Source organism: Pyxicephalus adspersus, chromosome 3 (assembly GCF_032062135.1).
Source record: "Pyxicephalus adspersus chromosome 3, UCB_Pads_2.0, whole genome shotgun sequence".
NCBI classification, from domain to species: domain Eukaryota; kingdom Metazoa; phylum Chordata; class Amphibia; order Anura; family Pyxicephalidae; genus Pyxicephalus; species Pyxicephalus adspersus.
Window position 1 is genome coordinate 94,822,100 of NC_092860.1, and position 17,997 is coordinate 94,840,096.

Sequence of the window (17,997 nt, forward strand, 5' to 3'; positions counted from 1 at the left end):
TTTGTATTACAGTGTTCAAAAAAAACCATGGAAATTCTGAATATCTATCAAAACACACAGGTTCAGCACCATGGAAAGCTCTTTGCCCCGGTCTACCAAGATTCGATCCAAGAATTTATTCACAGTTTCTACCACAGAAGAAACAGCTTTCTGTACATTCCAGATTTAATTCAACCTGGAATTATTTAATTCTAACAAATTAATCCAGGATGTTTGGTTTTCAATCCTTCCCAAAATGCAAACAAACCCTCCTCCCCAAATTATAATGGACCTGGTAAATGTTTATAATTAAGGCATATATATAATACCTAATATAATGAACAAATGGGCATTCACAATGACTTTTTTTGAGAATGCTGCAGTTTATTCTTTGCACTAATATTCTTAATGTTTACATATAAGCATTATGCATTCTAATCATTCTTCAGTGATATTTGTAGGATGTGAGTATTGTAAAATAGCACATACTGTATAGTGCTAAATGTTTGTATTGTATTGTGCATGAAATATGTATGTATGTACAGTACCCACTAATGTCTATATTGTATTCCTTACAGCACCACAAAAGATGATGGCTCTATATACTTAAAAAAAATAAAAAAAACAATCGGTAAGTAATATTATATAAATATATATATGTGTATATATGTGTGTGTGTGTAATTTTATTAAATGATGTTGTTCAGATGATTTACAGCATTATACTTTTTTTTCTTCACTGTAAAAAGCAGGTATATGAATTTACATACTGTTAATGCATGTAAATACATGCTACTAAGGTAAGCTAAGGGAAGAAAAGGTTAGCTTCTAATATTTAACTTACACTGAAAATTACACAAACGCATAATTTTTTACCACTTATTTTCACATGCTTTTACATTGAGGAAACTTATACAGCTATAAGGAAGGTCTTACCTTTGAGACCTATTATCCTAAAAAGTGAAAGGCTTTTCACTTCAAAACACATTTGTGTCTGTGTTACAATTTTACAATGTATTATAAAATATATGTAGGTTATTTTTATATATTAGCTTTATGTTGTGATGAATACAAGTAAACTTATTTTTGCCTCTGAATCATATGTAAGCCATGCATTGGCAGTCTATAGATCATACCACTAAACCAACTTTAATGGGACACACTAAATACTTGTAAAATTCCTGTTTATCTTTGTTTGCCCTGCAATAATCCCACTGACTGGTGCTGCATACAAAATAAAGACATATCTTGGAAATTGAAGAGGTATCTCTTAAATGTCCTCCATCAACAGCTTTAGTGGATGTCAAACCAATCAGGAAATGGCTAGGAAGATTCCGTCTACCGTAGGTAGGTGTGATCAATCGTTGGCTGAATGTTGCTGAAATGAAGCAATTAGAGATGCTGAACTAACTTTAGGTTGCCAGATTGCCTAGCTAAAGGCTGAACAAGTTAACGCTCTCTCTCTTTGTTATAGTATTGTTCTTCAGACTTTGTGATTACCCTGCTGAAAACATGCTGAAGCAAAGGAATTAAGGTTGAAGACAGAGGGAGAAAAGGGTAAAGAAATAGAGCTTATTAGGGGAGCTTAGGTGATGTGAATCAATGTGCACAGGACGAATACTAAAATATAATATTCACAAGGCAAGATGAGTTATAGAGATTGCAGGTATTACAAGTATTTTACATAAAATACAATAAAAATTACATTGCAATCTGATACTCCAGTGTTGTCAAACAACTTAGTATGCACACCTGCTGTGATTTAGAAACAAACTTGGTTGCAGTCAACAGAGTACATTAGGGTAGCCTAAGGTGTGACCCCTGACATCATCAAATGGTCATGCATTTTATTTAACGTGTTTGGTACTACAAGAGAGTAAAGTTGGACCTAAAGACCTATGTCAAAACATGTCCATATGCTGTAGAAATGCTAGTGGTTGGAGAATGAAAAAATGATTCAGGAGATAGTTATAGGCTGGGGATATATTACAAGAAACTGCCAGAGACCACTAGCCTTACAATCCTTTAATAAATAAAACCATTTTTTTTTTTTGCTCCCTGCAGTCCTCTTAGAAATGACACACTTTCATGTCTGCAAACCCTAGAGCTAAGTAGGTAGAGAGGCAATGCTAGGTATTCCATATGTCACCAGCGTCATGACACAGGAAGGAAGTCCACAAAAACTTCTAAAACATCTCCATGCCACATGCTAATAAGATCTTTGTAATTACCAATGTCTTTTGGCTGCTAAAGCGCAGCAAGGGCAAAGAAGTAAGTATCAAAGTGCATATATGGCCCTCAAGTCACACGCTGGACAGAAGGGTTTCAAACCATGCCCATTTAGTTACTCACATTTCTCACAGTGCTGCTTATTTTTACGTATTTACCTTTTCCAAATCCCAGAACTGATAGAGTTAAAGCCCTTAAAGGGAATAAAAAGCAATAATCAGTCAACTCACAAAAGAGCTACCTCTACACTATAACTCAGATAGGTACACTTGGTTCTAAAGAAATTATCTCATTTTTTCTGTAGTCTCCTTTCCAAGCCACTTGTTTATTACTGCTGTACAAAGACACACACTGCTTTTTGTTCAGTTCAGAGTAAAGTTATCACTTTCTGTTTCATGCTCTTTCAGTATGTTCCAAACAGCTGAAATAAAACGCCTTAAAATATAGCACAACTGGGAAGAATTTCTTCTAAATAAAATAAATTGCTTCCATTTAGTATCTGCATTCAGAAAGATGTGAGTTCATTATCACAGCTATTATTTTATGAAGCAATAAATCTTCGGTATATAATTTCTCAGTACCTTTCAAACATGATATTTTGCAGGCTATAATTAAGTTTAGTTTAGAAAAATAATGGCAAAATGTAATTGCCTTGTGCATTAAAATGCCATGATAAAACTATAACAACAGACCACATTATCTGTGTTTCGTTATTTGTATCATGCCAATATCGGAACTATACTATTTTTCTTGGACTGGGACAGCAATGCTTTTGTTCAAAAATGTGTCTTGAAAATATACACATGGTTTGTGAACCAGTGTTGAAATACATCACTTATGTTTCCTAAAACATTATTATGAAAACTGTACAAAAATACAATTTTTGCAGAACTACAATCTGGCAAATCTTTTACTCAAAAGTTTGCCAATGGGTGTTAGCTTAACAAGAATGATGAAGCTTATTGGGCTGACATATGTGGGCACATTGTCACACAAGCTTCCAGTGCTATCAAACTTTATAAGGACACAACACAAGTTAGAGTTCAATGAAGCCTAAAGCAAAACTACTACTACAACAGCACCATTCAATATTAGTTGAATTAAACGGAATTAGATTGATATATTTAAAATTATAAAGTTCTAGGGAAACACCTGATTTGCTAAAAGAAATGATTGAATTAGCAAAATCAACAATTCATATATATTTGATGCACCTTTATATGCAATGTATATTTGACAGCAGAGAAAGACACAGGAATCCAGGTAATCATGACACATGAATTGTAGCATTCTCTGCAGACTGGACACATCTGTCTGCATTTATTTAGATGCATCAAGAAATTTGCAATTCATTGACTTGCCTGATTAATGAGTCAATTAGCTCATCACTCCTTGTTAATGGTAGACAACACTAGACCATCCATTATTAACCCAAGCACTCCTCCTACAGTGCACTGAAAGAAGAATACCTTCTTTAAAACAAAAAAGACCATTTTTTCAATACAGAGGCTACTGGTGTAGCACAGGATGAACATATAGTTCATAGGTTTAGTTAATATTAGTAAAAAGGCTGGGGTTTTGGTTAGGTAAATGTTTCATGAATTACTTAACTGGGGGTGGTAAAAGTTAAGAGTAACATCACCAATATGGGGATAACCTTGTTCACCTTCTAGATCCATTAGTTAAAAGCTAAAAGCATAAACGCCATAAAGATTATCTTCTTAGGCTCTAATCACTGCATCATGGGAGAAATGGCAGAAGGTCACTTCCCCCTCTTCCCAAAAGCACCATGTGCTGTATTTCCCATTTGGCAATTGACTGGAATAGTGGAAGAGCATGTAAAAGGTCGCTAGCTAAGGAAGCATTAAAGGGCTGTGACAGGAAACTTAATGAGCAAAGCCGAAGATGCAGTTTTAGAGGTAAGGAAATACGTAAAACTTAAGAAACACACTGAAAAAAATGCTATAACAATAAAACATCAACAGTAATAATCTAAATCATAGAAACCAATTTTTATTTTAATAAGTACATTTGTCCAGCAATTTTAATTTGTTAAACCCAGCTCAGCTGGGTTTCAATTTTAATGCACAAAAGTGATAAATCATGCCTTATCAGAGCCATTTTGTAAGCTGTATTTGGCTGAACAGCATGGGGAGCTATGCTAGCACTGGTTCATTTATTGTTCGCTCACAGCTCTAGACAATTCATTTATAAAAAAAAAGGCAAGTTAATTTGTTTTCCTGAGTTACCCTCCCCCTGTAGCATGCTTATGTTCACAGTAAACTAGAGTGTCACATCCTTGGCTGTCCTATCCAGTTCCCTGAACAGAAAAATTATGCCACAGTCCATTTTATGTGTCCTTTAAGAAGATTTAGTGAAATTGATGCTGCTTTTATGGTTTAGATTAAGACGGAAGACACAGAACATATACCATAAGTTAACATCACTGCAAAATGATTAAAAATGTGCACAGTTTAAAGCAGTTACAAAATGTGTAAATGTGCATAAAACATAAATTACTTTTAGTTTCTATATAATAAACTCTCGTAATAATAGGTAAATTATCTTTGGTAGAAGAAAAATGGCTTGATACAAAGCTATTTGTTTAAATGAGATAATTTGTTCTGGGGTAGTTATGGTATATGAATTGAAAGGAAGAAATAAAATATATATCTGTTAATCCTAAAGAGAAAAACTGACACTATTTTGTGAATAATCTTAATGTTTTGTGCTTATGTCATAGAGGTAATATACATAGGAATAACACAAATTAGATAATTCTTACTTCTTTTTGGAATTTGTAGTATTTTACAATTTTTTGTTTTCACATTATCAATTAACCAGTCAATTATTTAGTCATTAGTAATCTAAAATGTTCTGTAGCTAACTTACAATTTAGCTAACAGAATAAAAGCATTTCACCTATTGAAGGATTATAGAGATCAGCATTGATAAGATAGTTTTGTTGAAAAAATTACCATTTGATTGGACATATAAATTGCTTACTATCTAGCAGGTATCTTAGCTATGTGTATATTGTCCCACTACAGGCTCACTACAAAGTGAGTGGAACAGTGTCTAACACACTTGTTTTGCAGCCCTAGGTTCCCCAAATAAAACCTTAGCCAGTATTTAGGATTTCTGTTTTACCTTTGTTTCTCCCTTTCCCTTTCCAAAACCATAAAGCTATTAAAAATGGCTTTAGACTTTTTTTTAGGTAAAATACATAAGATTAACTCTAAATTACATTAGGTGAACTCCTCTTTGGGACAGTTAGTGACATAGCTATAGACTCCATAAAGTTCTGCATAATATCTATATATTTTAAATACAAATTAATAATATGCCCCTAGACAACGTACACTAATGTAATAAAATTCTAAACAACCAGTAAAAGCACTTTAAAACAAATCCAGCAAGATCATCAAACTGGATGGGATACTAAGGACCCCCGGGAGACTGAAAGGTCTCCAGGATGGAAGCAGGAAGCATGGGCCCTCCTAAATTCATCCCGCACATCAATACACCTGAAATATCTCAATCTCTGGATAGACAGATTTGCACAGACAGATTCCTGTTTACCAAACACTTTGAGTTGTTAACGGAGGGTAAAAGAAGGAAAGGCAACTAATGAAATCAGGTGGTTAAAGCATGCAATTAACTCTGTACAGTTTTGGGTAAGAGGCAGGGGCGCCCCCAGGAACTGGTTAAAGATGCATACAACACTCTACTCTAAATATTTGAAAACATAAACAAATATTGTTTCTGCTTCACCTATTTTCACAGTCATCCACTGCAAAATGATGAAATTCTCAATCCCCCTCCAACTGAGACACCCTAGGTGCCCAACCAGATTTCCACCTCCAACTTCACAGCTTTCTCCATGACTATGATAAAAAAAGCTTGTTTTAAGGTTTTCTGTGATACCAGTTAAAGGTGCAAGGGTAGGGTGAGTGTCTAGAGCAAAATGGAGTAACGGCTGGGTACATATATGTACCCCATGGTTCAATATGGCCTGAAGAGAAAGCAAGCAGCTCACTATATCCTGATAGGTAAATAATGATGAGGACTTGGAAAACCTAAAGAACTGTCAAGTAACATGGACAGAAGACACACTCCTTCTCAGCCTGCTGCTGCTTTTGCATTTCTGGGAATTGGGCAGTAGGGAGGAGTTCATGTTGATTTTAAAGACAACTGCAAGTCCTAATTTTTCTTCTGCTGCAGCTCCAGTGCAAAGTGTAATTACTGCGTAACTATATATTTACATTACAAAATAGGAAATCATCCTCCTAAATATGTATTACAAATTGCATGTTGTTTGTGCCTGTAATTTTTACCACACTGTCCATATACAAGTCTGCGTACTGTCTCCCTAAATGGGAACCTAAATGGACATTTTTATGTGAAATATTTCAAATGGAGGGGAAATGAGGGAGATGCATCACATGCATCAACTTTAGCTACTGAGTTCTGTAAACAACATGCATTTTCAGGTGGAGGTAAACAGAAATTGGAAAGCATGAAGGATCCTAAAGCTGTATCCACTAAATAAAAATAACTAATAATATTAATTGGTTTTCATTATTTACCTGGCTGCTCAAATATTTTTTTTTTATTTTATTTTGTAATGTTGGTAATCCATAACAATAAAAGAACAACATATGGCTCAATTTATACAACAGGGAATCTGACATTCCCTCAATCATTCCCTTGAGAATCTATTACTGCCATTAAAACACATGGACCTGTAAGCTTTTAAACCTGTCAAACTTTTCTTTTTTTTTGTGTAAATCATAATGTAACAATTTGTGGTTACCTTTTTCTTCTAACTGTTATTTCAAATAATTATAGGCTGGTAATAAACGTGTTTTTATTTCTTACCTGTGTGATAGAACTTCCCTGAAAATCCAAGATTGAAGGTGAAATTTGCAACCTGAGTACGCAATAACTTTTGTGTGTCTAGTAACGCCTGAAAGAAAACAAGTATATAAATTATATGAACTCTGAAATAATGCATTGTAATAACATATAAATATGAAATGGACATGAGACATTAAAGATCTATTTGTTAAAATCAGAATATGTCATGGATCACCACACTCAGACAGGAAGCACTGACAAAATTTGTAATAAATATTCACACTTTTCCTGTGTATATAAATAGTTTGAATCTTGAATCTATGAGAATTACAGATGAAGTATAATATCTTTATAAATGCACTCAATAAATACTCAAGGATAATATATATATATATATATATATATATATATATATATATATGCATGCTAATAAAGAAAACAGAATACATTGCAGTGAAATAAATTCTTTATATAATATGTGAGCTGTCCCCATAGGCACACACTCCTTTTTATCACATTTTGCCTCCCAACAGTCCATTCAGTTGTCAGGAGTGTGGCAGTTGAGTACACCCGTTCTTTTGCCTAAAAGCTTGTGTCAATTAATGAAATGCTAAATGTTTTTATGTGGCTTCATTAGACCAAGCAATTGTTTGCATTCTACTATACAGATTAAAGACCCAATCAGTAAATGATTTACAGGGTTAATACAATTAAGTTCATGACAATTTGCTTAGGAACTTTGCATCTCACATTTGATGAATGGAATGAGTAAGATGCAGAAGCAGATTAACTCATTTAATTTAATAATATGAGCATACAGACAATTTACAAGTCAGAACCAGACTGCACAGCTGTTTAAAGCACTGCCTTTATCTGTCACTAGTAACTAACTACAGAGTACAAATAATTTATTTGAAAGACACAATTTAGGTCTCCAAAGCTGTGGTAGCAACACTCAGTTCCTTGGTTCGGATTTTAATATCACCAAAACCCAAATTGATTTTAGTATAGCACAATTTAAAGGTTATTAGGATGATGATGGATTAAGCAGAAGGACAAAAAGGACACTTTAAAAAAAAGTAGTGATCTAGAGCAGAGTTTTTCAACCTTTTTTGAGCCATGGAACATTTTTTAGATTGAAAAAATCCTGTGGCACACCACAAACCAAAAATGTAACAAAATTACACTCTTTAGCTTAATACAGTATATATAATGACAATATGGTTTCTCAATTTATTTATACTCACGCGAACACACAGTGCGAAACCTGGGCCTGTTTAGAAGACTTGGATTAGGGGTGCCCACACTTTTTTGGCTTGCGAGCTACTTTTAAAATTACCAAGTCAAAATGATCTACCAACAATAAAAATGCTAAACATATATTTATTTATATATATATTTATATATATATTAAAATATATATTTTACTTTGTATAACAGCATGAACATGTATGGCACAATACAAATCTTTATTGTTTTTTTTATTTTGTTTACTTTAGTTCCGCTTTAAAATGATCCTTTTGCAGATTAAATTTCACTTTAAATATTAAAAACAAATGAACTTCTGGCTCAAATAGTTTTATGTGTTAGTAGCCCAATCACTCCACTAGCTGTGCGTAAGTGTAACACAGGGCTTTAAAGAAACAAACCTGGAGACTGCTACATTTAATTCAACAAAATTACACCTGCCACATCCCGAAATTAACAAATAATAGAAAAAGAAAAGGAGCGGGACTTTAAATGCAATATATATAAAATAATATATATATATATATATATATATATATATATATATATATATATATACATATAAATATATACATATATGACTATGTTGCCGAGTAACTAACAGTTGTAAAAATCCACACTACCAGTAACATTAAAAATCCTTTGTTATAAAAATAAATTATAATACAACAAAACATGTAAACCCCATACGCATTAATTATCCTTATGAATTATATGGAGGATAAGTCATTCATATGTGGTTTGCATGTTTTTCAATGTTACTGGTATTGTTGAATTTTACAACTGTTAGTTACTCTGCAACATAAATCCCTCACCTTTTCTTTATTTTTTTATTTGTAACACAGGACTTGCTAAAAAGCTGCTAAGCTTTAAAATAATAGAGTGTAACACATTTTGTGCAAACTGTGTCATATTTTGGTAGGTTTAGTTTTGCACTCTTCATTCTTGTCTGTTAATGGAATGTAAATCTCTATACCATTTAGGTATATTATGGAATGGTGCATGGTTTCTTCAGTACCCAGTAACATGTTATACCTAAATATTTGATCTGAGTAAAAATGCTAGAAAAAAAAATGAGGCAGCTTTAAGGCCCTTGTCAAGTGACATATAGCAGCCACTCTACAAATATATATATATATATATATATATATATATATATATATGTAGATCCACTGAAAGTTAGAATTTTAACAACCACTAGAAATCAAGATACTGGATACAGGGAAAGAAACAAGTATAGGCCTTCAATTTATTAGACTATACATAAAAAAGAAGTTCCAGCTAAAGTGCAAAATGACTCACCCAACGAGAGAGAGTAGCCTTTGTATTCCTTTGTCACACCTCGGGCCTTGTGCTACAAGCCAGGAACTATGGCAACCTTTGCTGACATGAGTGGGAGGAGCCAGAACTAAGCCAGGGCTCCCGATCGACTCGTGTAGCGATGGCGATCTACCCCTGAGTTGGATAATTTCCCACGGTACACCTGAAGATCTCCCACCACACACTAGTTGTTTAAAATCACTGATCTAGAGCAGGGGTCCCCAACCCCGGCAAGCAGTGGCAAGAGCCGCGGACCATGTCTCACGTAAGGAACATAGACTCAGGGAAGTGGGCGGGTTCTGGCATCATGACGTCACTCTGGGGGAAATTTCTTTCCCTTTGAGTGACACATAGCTCCCCGCACATGCAAGTCTGTGAGATTAGTGGTCCGTGAGCTTCCAAAGCAAGGGAACAATGATCTAGAGCATAATGTAAGTCTGAGATCAGTGGGGATCAATTACTCTATTGTGTAGGAGTAAAATAAAAAAGGACATTAAAAGGTGGTAGTATGTTAATCTGATAACCTCTGTAGACCCCCACAGTTCCACAGAATGCTAAATCTCTAGGAAAAGGAGGAGAGCCCCATATAAAATTCATAGAGTATACAAATAAACTTATAGTCACTGGTCTCTGAACATATAGAGGAGAAAAAGCTGATGTATTGTTGACATTGAAACTTTGACAGCAATTATCTTGATCTCATATTATCTTATGATCTGATTATCAGACCTAGCAGGTAAATCTGACACTTACTATCTTTTTTAACATCTATGCCTTCCTTGCACCAGCCTTGCAGCTGTGCAGCATTCAAAAGTATGTAACATACAGTAAAAGTATACAGAGTGGGTTGGCCAGGAGTCTATAACAAATATTGCACTGTTCATTTCACAAGGAATCCCTTTCTCCCTCCACCCCAAGCAAAAATCCACACTCTTCAAATTGTAAAAAATGTAATGTAAAATGTAATTCAAAAAGACTACAGTGTTATGTGATCCCAGAAAAAAGAAAATAAAGAATTCCATAGCTGGTTTGGGATCCGAACCATAATTAATACCTGGAGCTAAACCCACCCACTCTGTTAGGTGGGTAAAACAGCCCATTGCTCTGAAAGAAATTATGGGTCAAGGGGAAAAGACCCAATGCATGTGCCGTAGATGCCTGGACCTAGCAATGGCTATAAATACAAATATTTCAGCTGCTGATGCTTATAAAATCTCTAGAGTTACAAACTTACAGCTTGGGTTCCCAGACCCAGGATTTCAAAAATCCTTCTTATTCTCCCACAGCTAGCAGTCCAAATCTACCTTAGCAATTGAAGTTATTGAATTTATCTCATGTGAAAAAACAAGAGGTTGGTGATCCAAAATTACAAACTTTACATGCTATTTAGACTTTAATGCAAAACATGGTAGAGTAAATAATGGCAGCTGACAATGACAGACTAGTCCCATAGGCGCTAACACTGATGGTTGGTACACATTGTACTTCCACATTAAATAATCCTATATGTGTGTGGACAGCATATATATATAAAATGTTACTTGGGTGTCATTTACTGAGGTTATGTTGCAAATGTGTCCCAGTATTTTTCTCTTTTATTTGACACGTTTCCGCCTATTTTTTTTATCAGTCTGTAACAGGAATTCTGCCAAAATATTTTAAGTGCTGTCAGTTGTCAAGACATATCAAAACTCTGCTTCAATGAAGAATGAGCACAAGCTTGCACATAAGTTTTGCATTTTAGAATATTAATGTACATTTATACTTTTCATATTGTGAATTATTAACAAACATGGTTTAGTTGGATAACTCTAGTTTTTCCTTTCTAATGCAAGGTCTATACAATGGTTGCATATCCATATTTACAATTATTACAAGTCCAGAACACTGCTGGTTCAAGTCATATATTTTATTTCAATGTAATGGACAGGATTTTGAATCTTTATATTTTATTAGTATAAAAGCAAGATACATAATGGGTTAAAAGGGCATAGGGATAGCTTAACATTTTTAGGTGTATAAGGTACGTGAGGTAAAACTTGTGTAAAAACTTGTATGTTGTGCAAAAATAACAATAGAATGAGTACCAGGTCTGAGAAATCAACTTTAAGAAATGGGACAAAGTACACAAGAAAAAAGTCAAAGGCTTAGTAGAGAAACATCCAATAGAGAACATATTCTCAAAAAAAGGAAAAATTACTATCCACAAGCAGGACAAAGAACTACATAAATTCAAAAAAATAAGTACAAGAAACTAAACAATATTTTAGCATGATGGGACATTACATCAAGGATTGCCTAGCCAACATCTCCAGTTTCGCAAGAATCATTGTAAGTGAAATTGCTTGGCAAGCATGATTGAGATTGCAGAAGGAATGTGGGTATGAGCAAGGCAATGGGAAAGTTGAGTATGCACAAAAAAGTTCATGTAGGCGAGGACAACTTTGGACTGAAGAGATCTAAAGTGAGAAGGGACCCTGAAACAGCAATTGTGAAAGTAAAAAAATTGAAAAGTAGAGATTTAGCTGCTTTGAAAAAAGTTTTCGTCTTACCAGAAATATATGTGCATAAATAGATTCAGAGAGCTAAATAAAGCTGGTTATGTTTACTGCACGCAACCTGTAGTGAGTGGGTGAACCTGCTGTGACAGTCCCAATGTCACAACTACTTTTACAGAGTAGTTTGGGTTTTCAAAGGTAATAAAGATTTTTTTTTTTTATGCATGGAGTATGCCTGGAGATCAGCTTCATCCTCCATATTGGGTTGGCTGGCTTCTTAAAATCACCAGCCCTCTTAAAAGCATCTGTTGCTTTTAGTAGAGTAGAGTTTCAGATATTTAAAACCTGTCAAGATTAGTATTGCTTTTTCTGTTCCTATTGGGGAAATGTTACCATTACCTCCTACTACGGCAATACCTTGTGTCACTATGTCACTTTATATCTAGGATAGTTAAACAAAATCAGACTGTCCTGATGCCAACTCTCCAATAGGGACACAGACAGTAATAAACAGCAACATAAAACTTACAAATGTTTTACCCTTTACCCAGCCTAACATTTAGAAAAACATTTGTGCTAGATATGCACTATTTTTAAAGTATAGTTTTAAAGTTTAGAACTAAAGCTGCGTACACACTTCCAATTTTTATCGTTCAAAATGAACGACAAACGAACGACGAACGATCGATTGGGCAAAAATCGTTCGTAAAAAAAGTAACCAACGACGCCGACGAACGAGGAAAGTCGTTGGATATCGTGCAGGATCGTTCGTCGTTCGTTTAACAACGATAATAATTGGAAGTGTGTACGTAGCTTTAGGCTATATTGCATGATTTATCATAGCAGTTTCTTAAGCGTTTTTTTAAATAAAAATTTACATAATACAATATTTTATTCTTGTACATAATCAAGATATGTGTTTTCAAATATACTAACAGTAATTGGGTAAATTTCATTGTTTATGCAACATGCTTATTAACTTTAATTTGTAACAATATATAGTTACAGGACATTCCTCTAATAACTTCTGTCACAATAAATGGTGGTAACTGCACATCTAAGAAGTACAATGGAATGAAGAATTCATAAGCTTATTTGCTGGTAATACATTTAAATTTATGATGTATACTGTTTGCAAAGCAAATCATGATTTGTATAGTAGCAGCTTGCTATACCAAATAAAATGTTGGGTCATACTAGATGACATCATAAATAGAATACATTCACTGAAGGCAATTTATGAAGAGGAAGAGGGATTCTAATCCTTGGCTGGTTACCAAGCAAACAAGTATGTAAGTGTATATTAACATATTATACAGTTCTCTCTGGTATTCTATCTCAAAACAATGTACATGTCCTGTACCATACATGTAAATATATTGGTGTATAATAGACTTGCCCCCAAGCCCACAAATTTTGGGCCACAGTGTATCAGTATATTCACATAACTTGGTAATTTGTTATCTTCAGCCACAATTCAGGAATAATACACCTAACTTTAGAAAAAACACAGAGAGCATAGCAGCTGCAACCATATTCAGCCTTTCCTATTACATCAAGAATCCTATTTCTAGAAAATATGCTGAGCAGTCAGTCATTCCATTCCCAGAAATTTATTAAAGTTATTTGTGAAATGGAATTAAAAACAAACTGACCAACAAAAATGGAGAGCAACCATGACACAGTTTCCTTTTCTGGCCAGACTTTCCTGGACAGTAGATGGGTAAACCTGGGTTCTTCTAGTTCTGAGCTAATCTCTGCTGGACATCTTCTGATTTAGAAGGAAAGTAAGCGTGATCTGCCCTTTATCTGCCAAGTGAAGTTTTTGTGGTTGACCACTGTGTCTATAGTCCTCAACATTGCCAATTTCTTTGTTTCTTTAAATTCTTGGAATCCCCATCCTGCTTTGAAATGTTTACCTGGGAGAGACATTGCTAATGTAGTATAACTACCTTGTGTCTTGGTGCTGTGTTCAGTCTTGCCATGGTGTATGACCTGTGACATGAAATTTCCACAACCTCCCATTGGTAGTAGAGTTTGGCTGTTCCTCCCTTAGCTTTAGGCCTTCTACACTGTTTTTGTGTCAGTTAATGACTGTTATAACCTACATATGGCAATGATGATTATGAGCACCAGTTTGGTATGAATGTTTAATCAAACACATGACTGAAATCCAACAAAATCCATGACTTTTTGCAGATGTACCTGTAAGAATTGATGAATTGTACTTGTAAGAATTAGATATTTTTTACATTAGCTCACCCCCCATTTTGTAAATTGATAAGAATAAACAAGAATTTATATTTGTAAAAGTATTCTCACTTTACAGCATTTTTACACCTGCCTAAAACCTTTGCACAGTATTGTGCATAGATAAATATTTCTATGCAGTCTGTCTTGGTACTAAAAGGCAAAGTCTAATTGCTTGTGATGGTTCAGGAAAACTTAGCTTTAATATTTCATTAATTCACCCTTTGCTCTGTCACTTAAGGGTTTTCGCATGTCACACTGAAGATGTCATTTTATCTTCTGTGTAAATGTTGCATATTAATCCATGTACTGACTTGTTTATGGGTCAAGAAGGCTTGACTGAATTTCACTTAATTGGTGAATCTATTTCATCAGATTGATCTTTTGTAACAATGTTGTGACTAATTACAGCAAAACTCTGCATTTGCATTCTAAACTTTCTAGGGCCACGTCTCTGTTATCATTTCCAACAGAAAAGAAAAGTAAATTATTTTCTAAGTGCATTAAAACTTCATGCCTTAGCTATCACTGACAATACATATTCAATTCTTTTCAAATTGAATGTGCCAAGACATTTGACTGTGCCATATTAGTTTTATTTATGTGCCATGCTCTGAATTGTTAGCTGCTAATGAGACTTCAGCATTTACTGCTCTAGGGCCAAGCACTAACCTCATTTTAATGAGTTCATTATTTGCTGTCTTCAAAAAGAAGGACAACAAAATTTCCTTTTAATTAAAGGTCAGACGAACTCTGGGTTAGAAAGTGAGAGGTTACCAACACTGGGGTGAAGCAGAGTGTTGTCTCTTCAGTCAAAGTATTTTTTGTATTAAACCAGGCAATGTAACAGCTGTGATTTTATAGAGCCCCCTCCCACAGGCAATACTCCAAAAGCTTTTACTTGTTACATTGTAATTTTACTCTAAGTTTGAGTAAAGCACTTTAACATTTCAAATAGGTCAAAGTTTGATCTTTTAGTAGGAAATGAAAATGTTAAATCAGAATGTGAATGACATTATAAAACAGCTTCTTTAATAAAAAGGCATTGGGTATAAACTGATCAAACCATTTATCAAATACTACCAACAACTCATACTTTGTGCCTATACACACACGTAGCTAAAATTATTTCATAGAAGAAATTTTCTTTGGACCTGGGAGCAGCTAACCACATGGTTTTCCACTGCAAAAGTGTTTAGGACTGAAATTTTCCTCCAACAATTTTCCAAAGCATGCCAGGTAGTACCTACTGTACTGTTCCTACTGTACTGGGAAGTTAGGAAGGGGGGGGGGGGAGTAAAGGGTCGCTATCAACTCCATGGATTTCCCATGATCCTTATCATAATTAATTCACCCTAAACATATTAATAGGAGTTCTTGGCCAAGAAACTAAGGCTTTGCATGAGTTAATGGTTAGGGGGAGATAGTTCTTAATTTTTGGGAGTGACTTGCAAACACTTGGGTGCTATAATGTCCTTTTACACCCACAGTGAAAAAAACGTGCAGTTGGCCACAACCAGGTACACATCAAGCTGCTGCTGATGTGCACCTGGGAGCTGCTGCAAATCACAGTGCAGGCAACCACGTCTGAACACACCTTAAGATTCGGTACAATTCCACCAACAACCATGTGACCAAATGCAACTTTTTTCTACAATAACCCGAGCCACGGCTGGCTGCAGCCGCATCAAAGGATGTTTTCCAACCATGATTGAACTTGCGGCAGAATGCTGTAGCTTACTGTGGGTTTGAGAAGCCTCTTTTAACTAAGATTTTTGTAAGTGTAACAATAAATGGGAGCTGATGATCTTTGAAAATCTAAACACCAACAGTGCTGGTTAGCAGTGCTGGTAAAGAATGGCTTTTTATTAACAAAGAAAATTAGAGGCTAATTTCAAAAGGCAAATTGAATATTCTTCTACAAAATTTGCCAAAATAGACCACTTATCTTTAATTCTTGCTATAGTCCATGTTCTTATTTATTTTTAGAATGCATTTATTATCATTTTTTTAGGTAGTGTTATAATTTTCTATTTTGCTGCATTTGGATAAAAGGTTGACCAGTATTCTACATGAATGACATTTACTGACTAATAGAGAGCAATAACTGTTTTTGCTTTTTTATTTCATACATTTTGTGCACAGTTAATTTATGTTCCAATAATGGTCTGCCAGCTGATTTACTGTACTTAGAATAAAAAAGATGTTTTGTGGTTTTGTGTACTTTCAGCAGAATGATTAGGGATGTTTCCCTCAGTTTTACTAAACAATAATTGACAATGTGCTGCTCCAGATTTATTTGTGTTTTATAAAATCCAGAGCGATGTGTTACCCTTTTGGAAATTATAATGGCACAATTCCCAACGTCAGCGCGGCAGCATTTCTTTATGCAAGGTCACAAATCTGAAAATGGTCAAGCTTGCTTTTGCAATTTAGTCCCATTATCATTATCAGGATTTCTCTACAAATGATTTCATACTAGTCCATGCTGCGGCTATTGGCAGGATAGGCTAGTTTTAATTGTTCAAATTGGCTTTGCTATGCAATTCCAGAATCCAATCATTTCCACTTTACCCATACCAAGGCTGCACAAACATCATTAAAATTGAACTCCAGTCCTGCATTTCACTACCTATAGATAGTGCAATAGAAATATATAAAAACATACGCCTCTGTGAATAACACATTAGTCTGAAACTTCCCTAATAAACATTTTATATTACCGGCAATATCCATGGCAGGTCCTTGATTATGAGAATACCCTTACCTAAAATCAATGAAAATAACATACAATAAAACACAGGTATCTCTATGGTTGCTCTGAAACATCTGTGCATTTTTAATATTTGCTATAAATTCACCCTTTTAACCTTTTATGAATAGCATGCTATAGATGCCAATAATAAAATAATCCATCTTCTACAGATCTTTAAATGTGAAAGTTGATAATTATAACTGCACACAGCAAAAAAGTTCTAATACCAGAATAATTATTTGTTGCAAAAAATGGTACAAATTTTGGGAGAGAATTTTTCATTACATTTCAATGCTAGGTTTTATTTTGTATTATTGAGTAAGGTCTGTGATACTTTTCTATTTGAACAGGTAATCATTCAGGACAAACTTTCAGTGTCTGCTCCCAATGTTTTAGTCCAAGCAGTACTAATACACACACAAAAAAAAACACACGTGTAAAATAAATGAAAACATTTACTAGATACCCCGATAAACCAGTTCTCGCCTCCTTATTTAGGGAAATTTTCTCACTTTTACTACCATGTTTTGTTTTTTCTTCTGTTTGATGTCTCTACAGAAAAAAAACTTTATGTAGCGTTACTATTCAGACCAAGAAGATAGAAGGCCCCAGAAGTCATTACAAATGTATTGGTATTGCAAATGAAAAAACCTTCACAGACAGTACTCAACTGTATCATTTCATTACTTGTTTGATGCTTTTGAGTTGTAACCTTGGATTTGAAGGCTATGTACAGATACAACTTTATATGAATATGTTTCTTTAAAATGTGAAATTTAAACCCTATGAATAATGTTCCTAACAAGGTGACAAATCATCTCTCAACTGCTGATGAAGCTTCTAATTGATATATCATCTG

General features: G+C 34.5%; 1 protein-coding gene across 1 annotated transcript in view; it reads right to left on the reverse strand.

Moving 5' to 3' along the window:
* Positions 1–17,997, reverse strand: part of LOC140327433 (bifunctional heparan sulfate N-deacetylase/N-sulfotransferase 4-like) — a 144,697-nt gene that overhangs the window by 82,011 nt on the left and 44,689 nt on the right. The window contains exon 3 of the mRNA XM_072406819.1: positions 7,089–7,176. Within this exon, the coding sequence (XP_072262920.1) occupies positions 7,089–7,176 (88 nt within the window). The remainder of the gene's footprint in view (positions 1–7,088; positions 7,177–17,997) is intronic.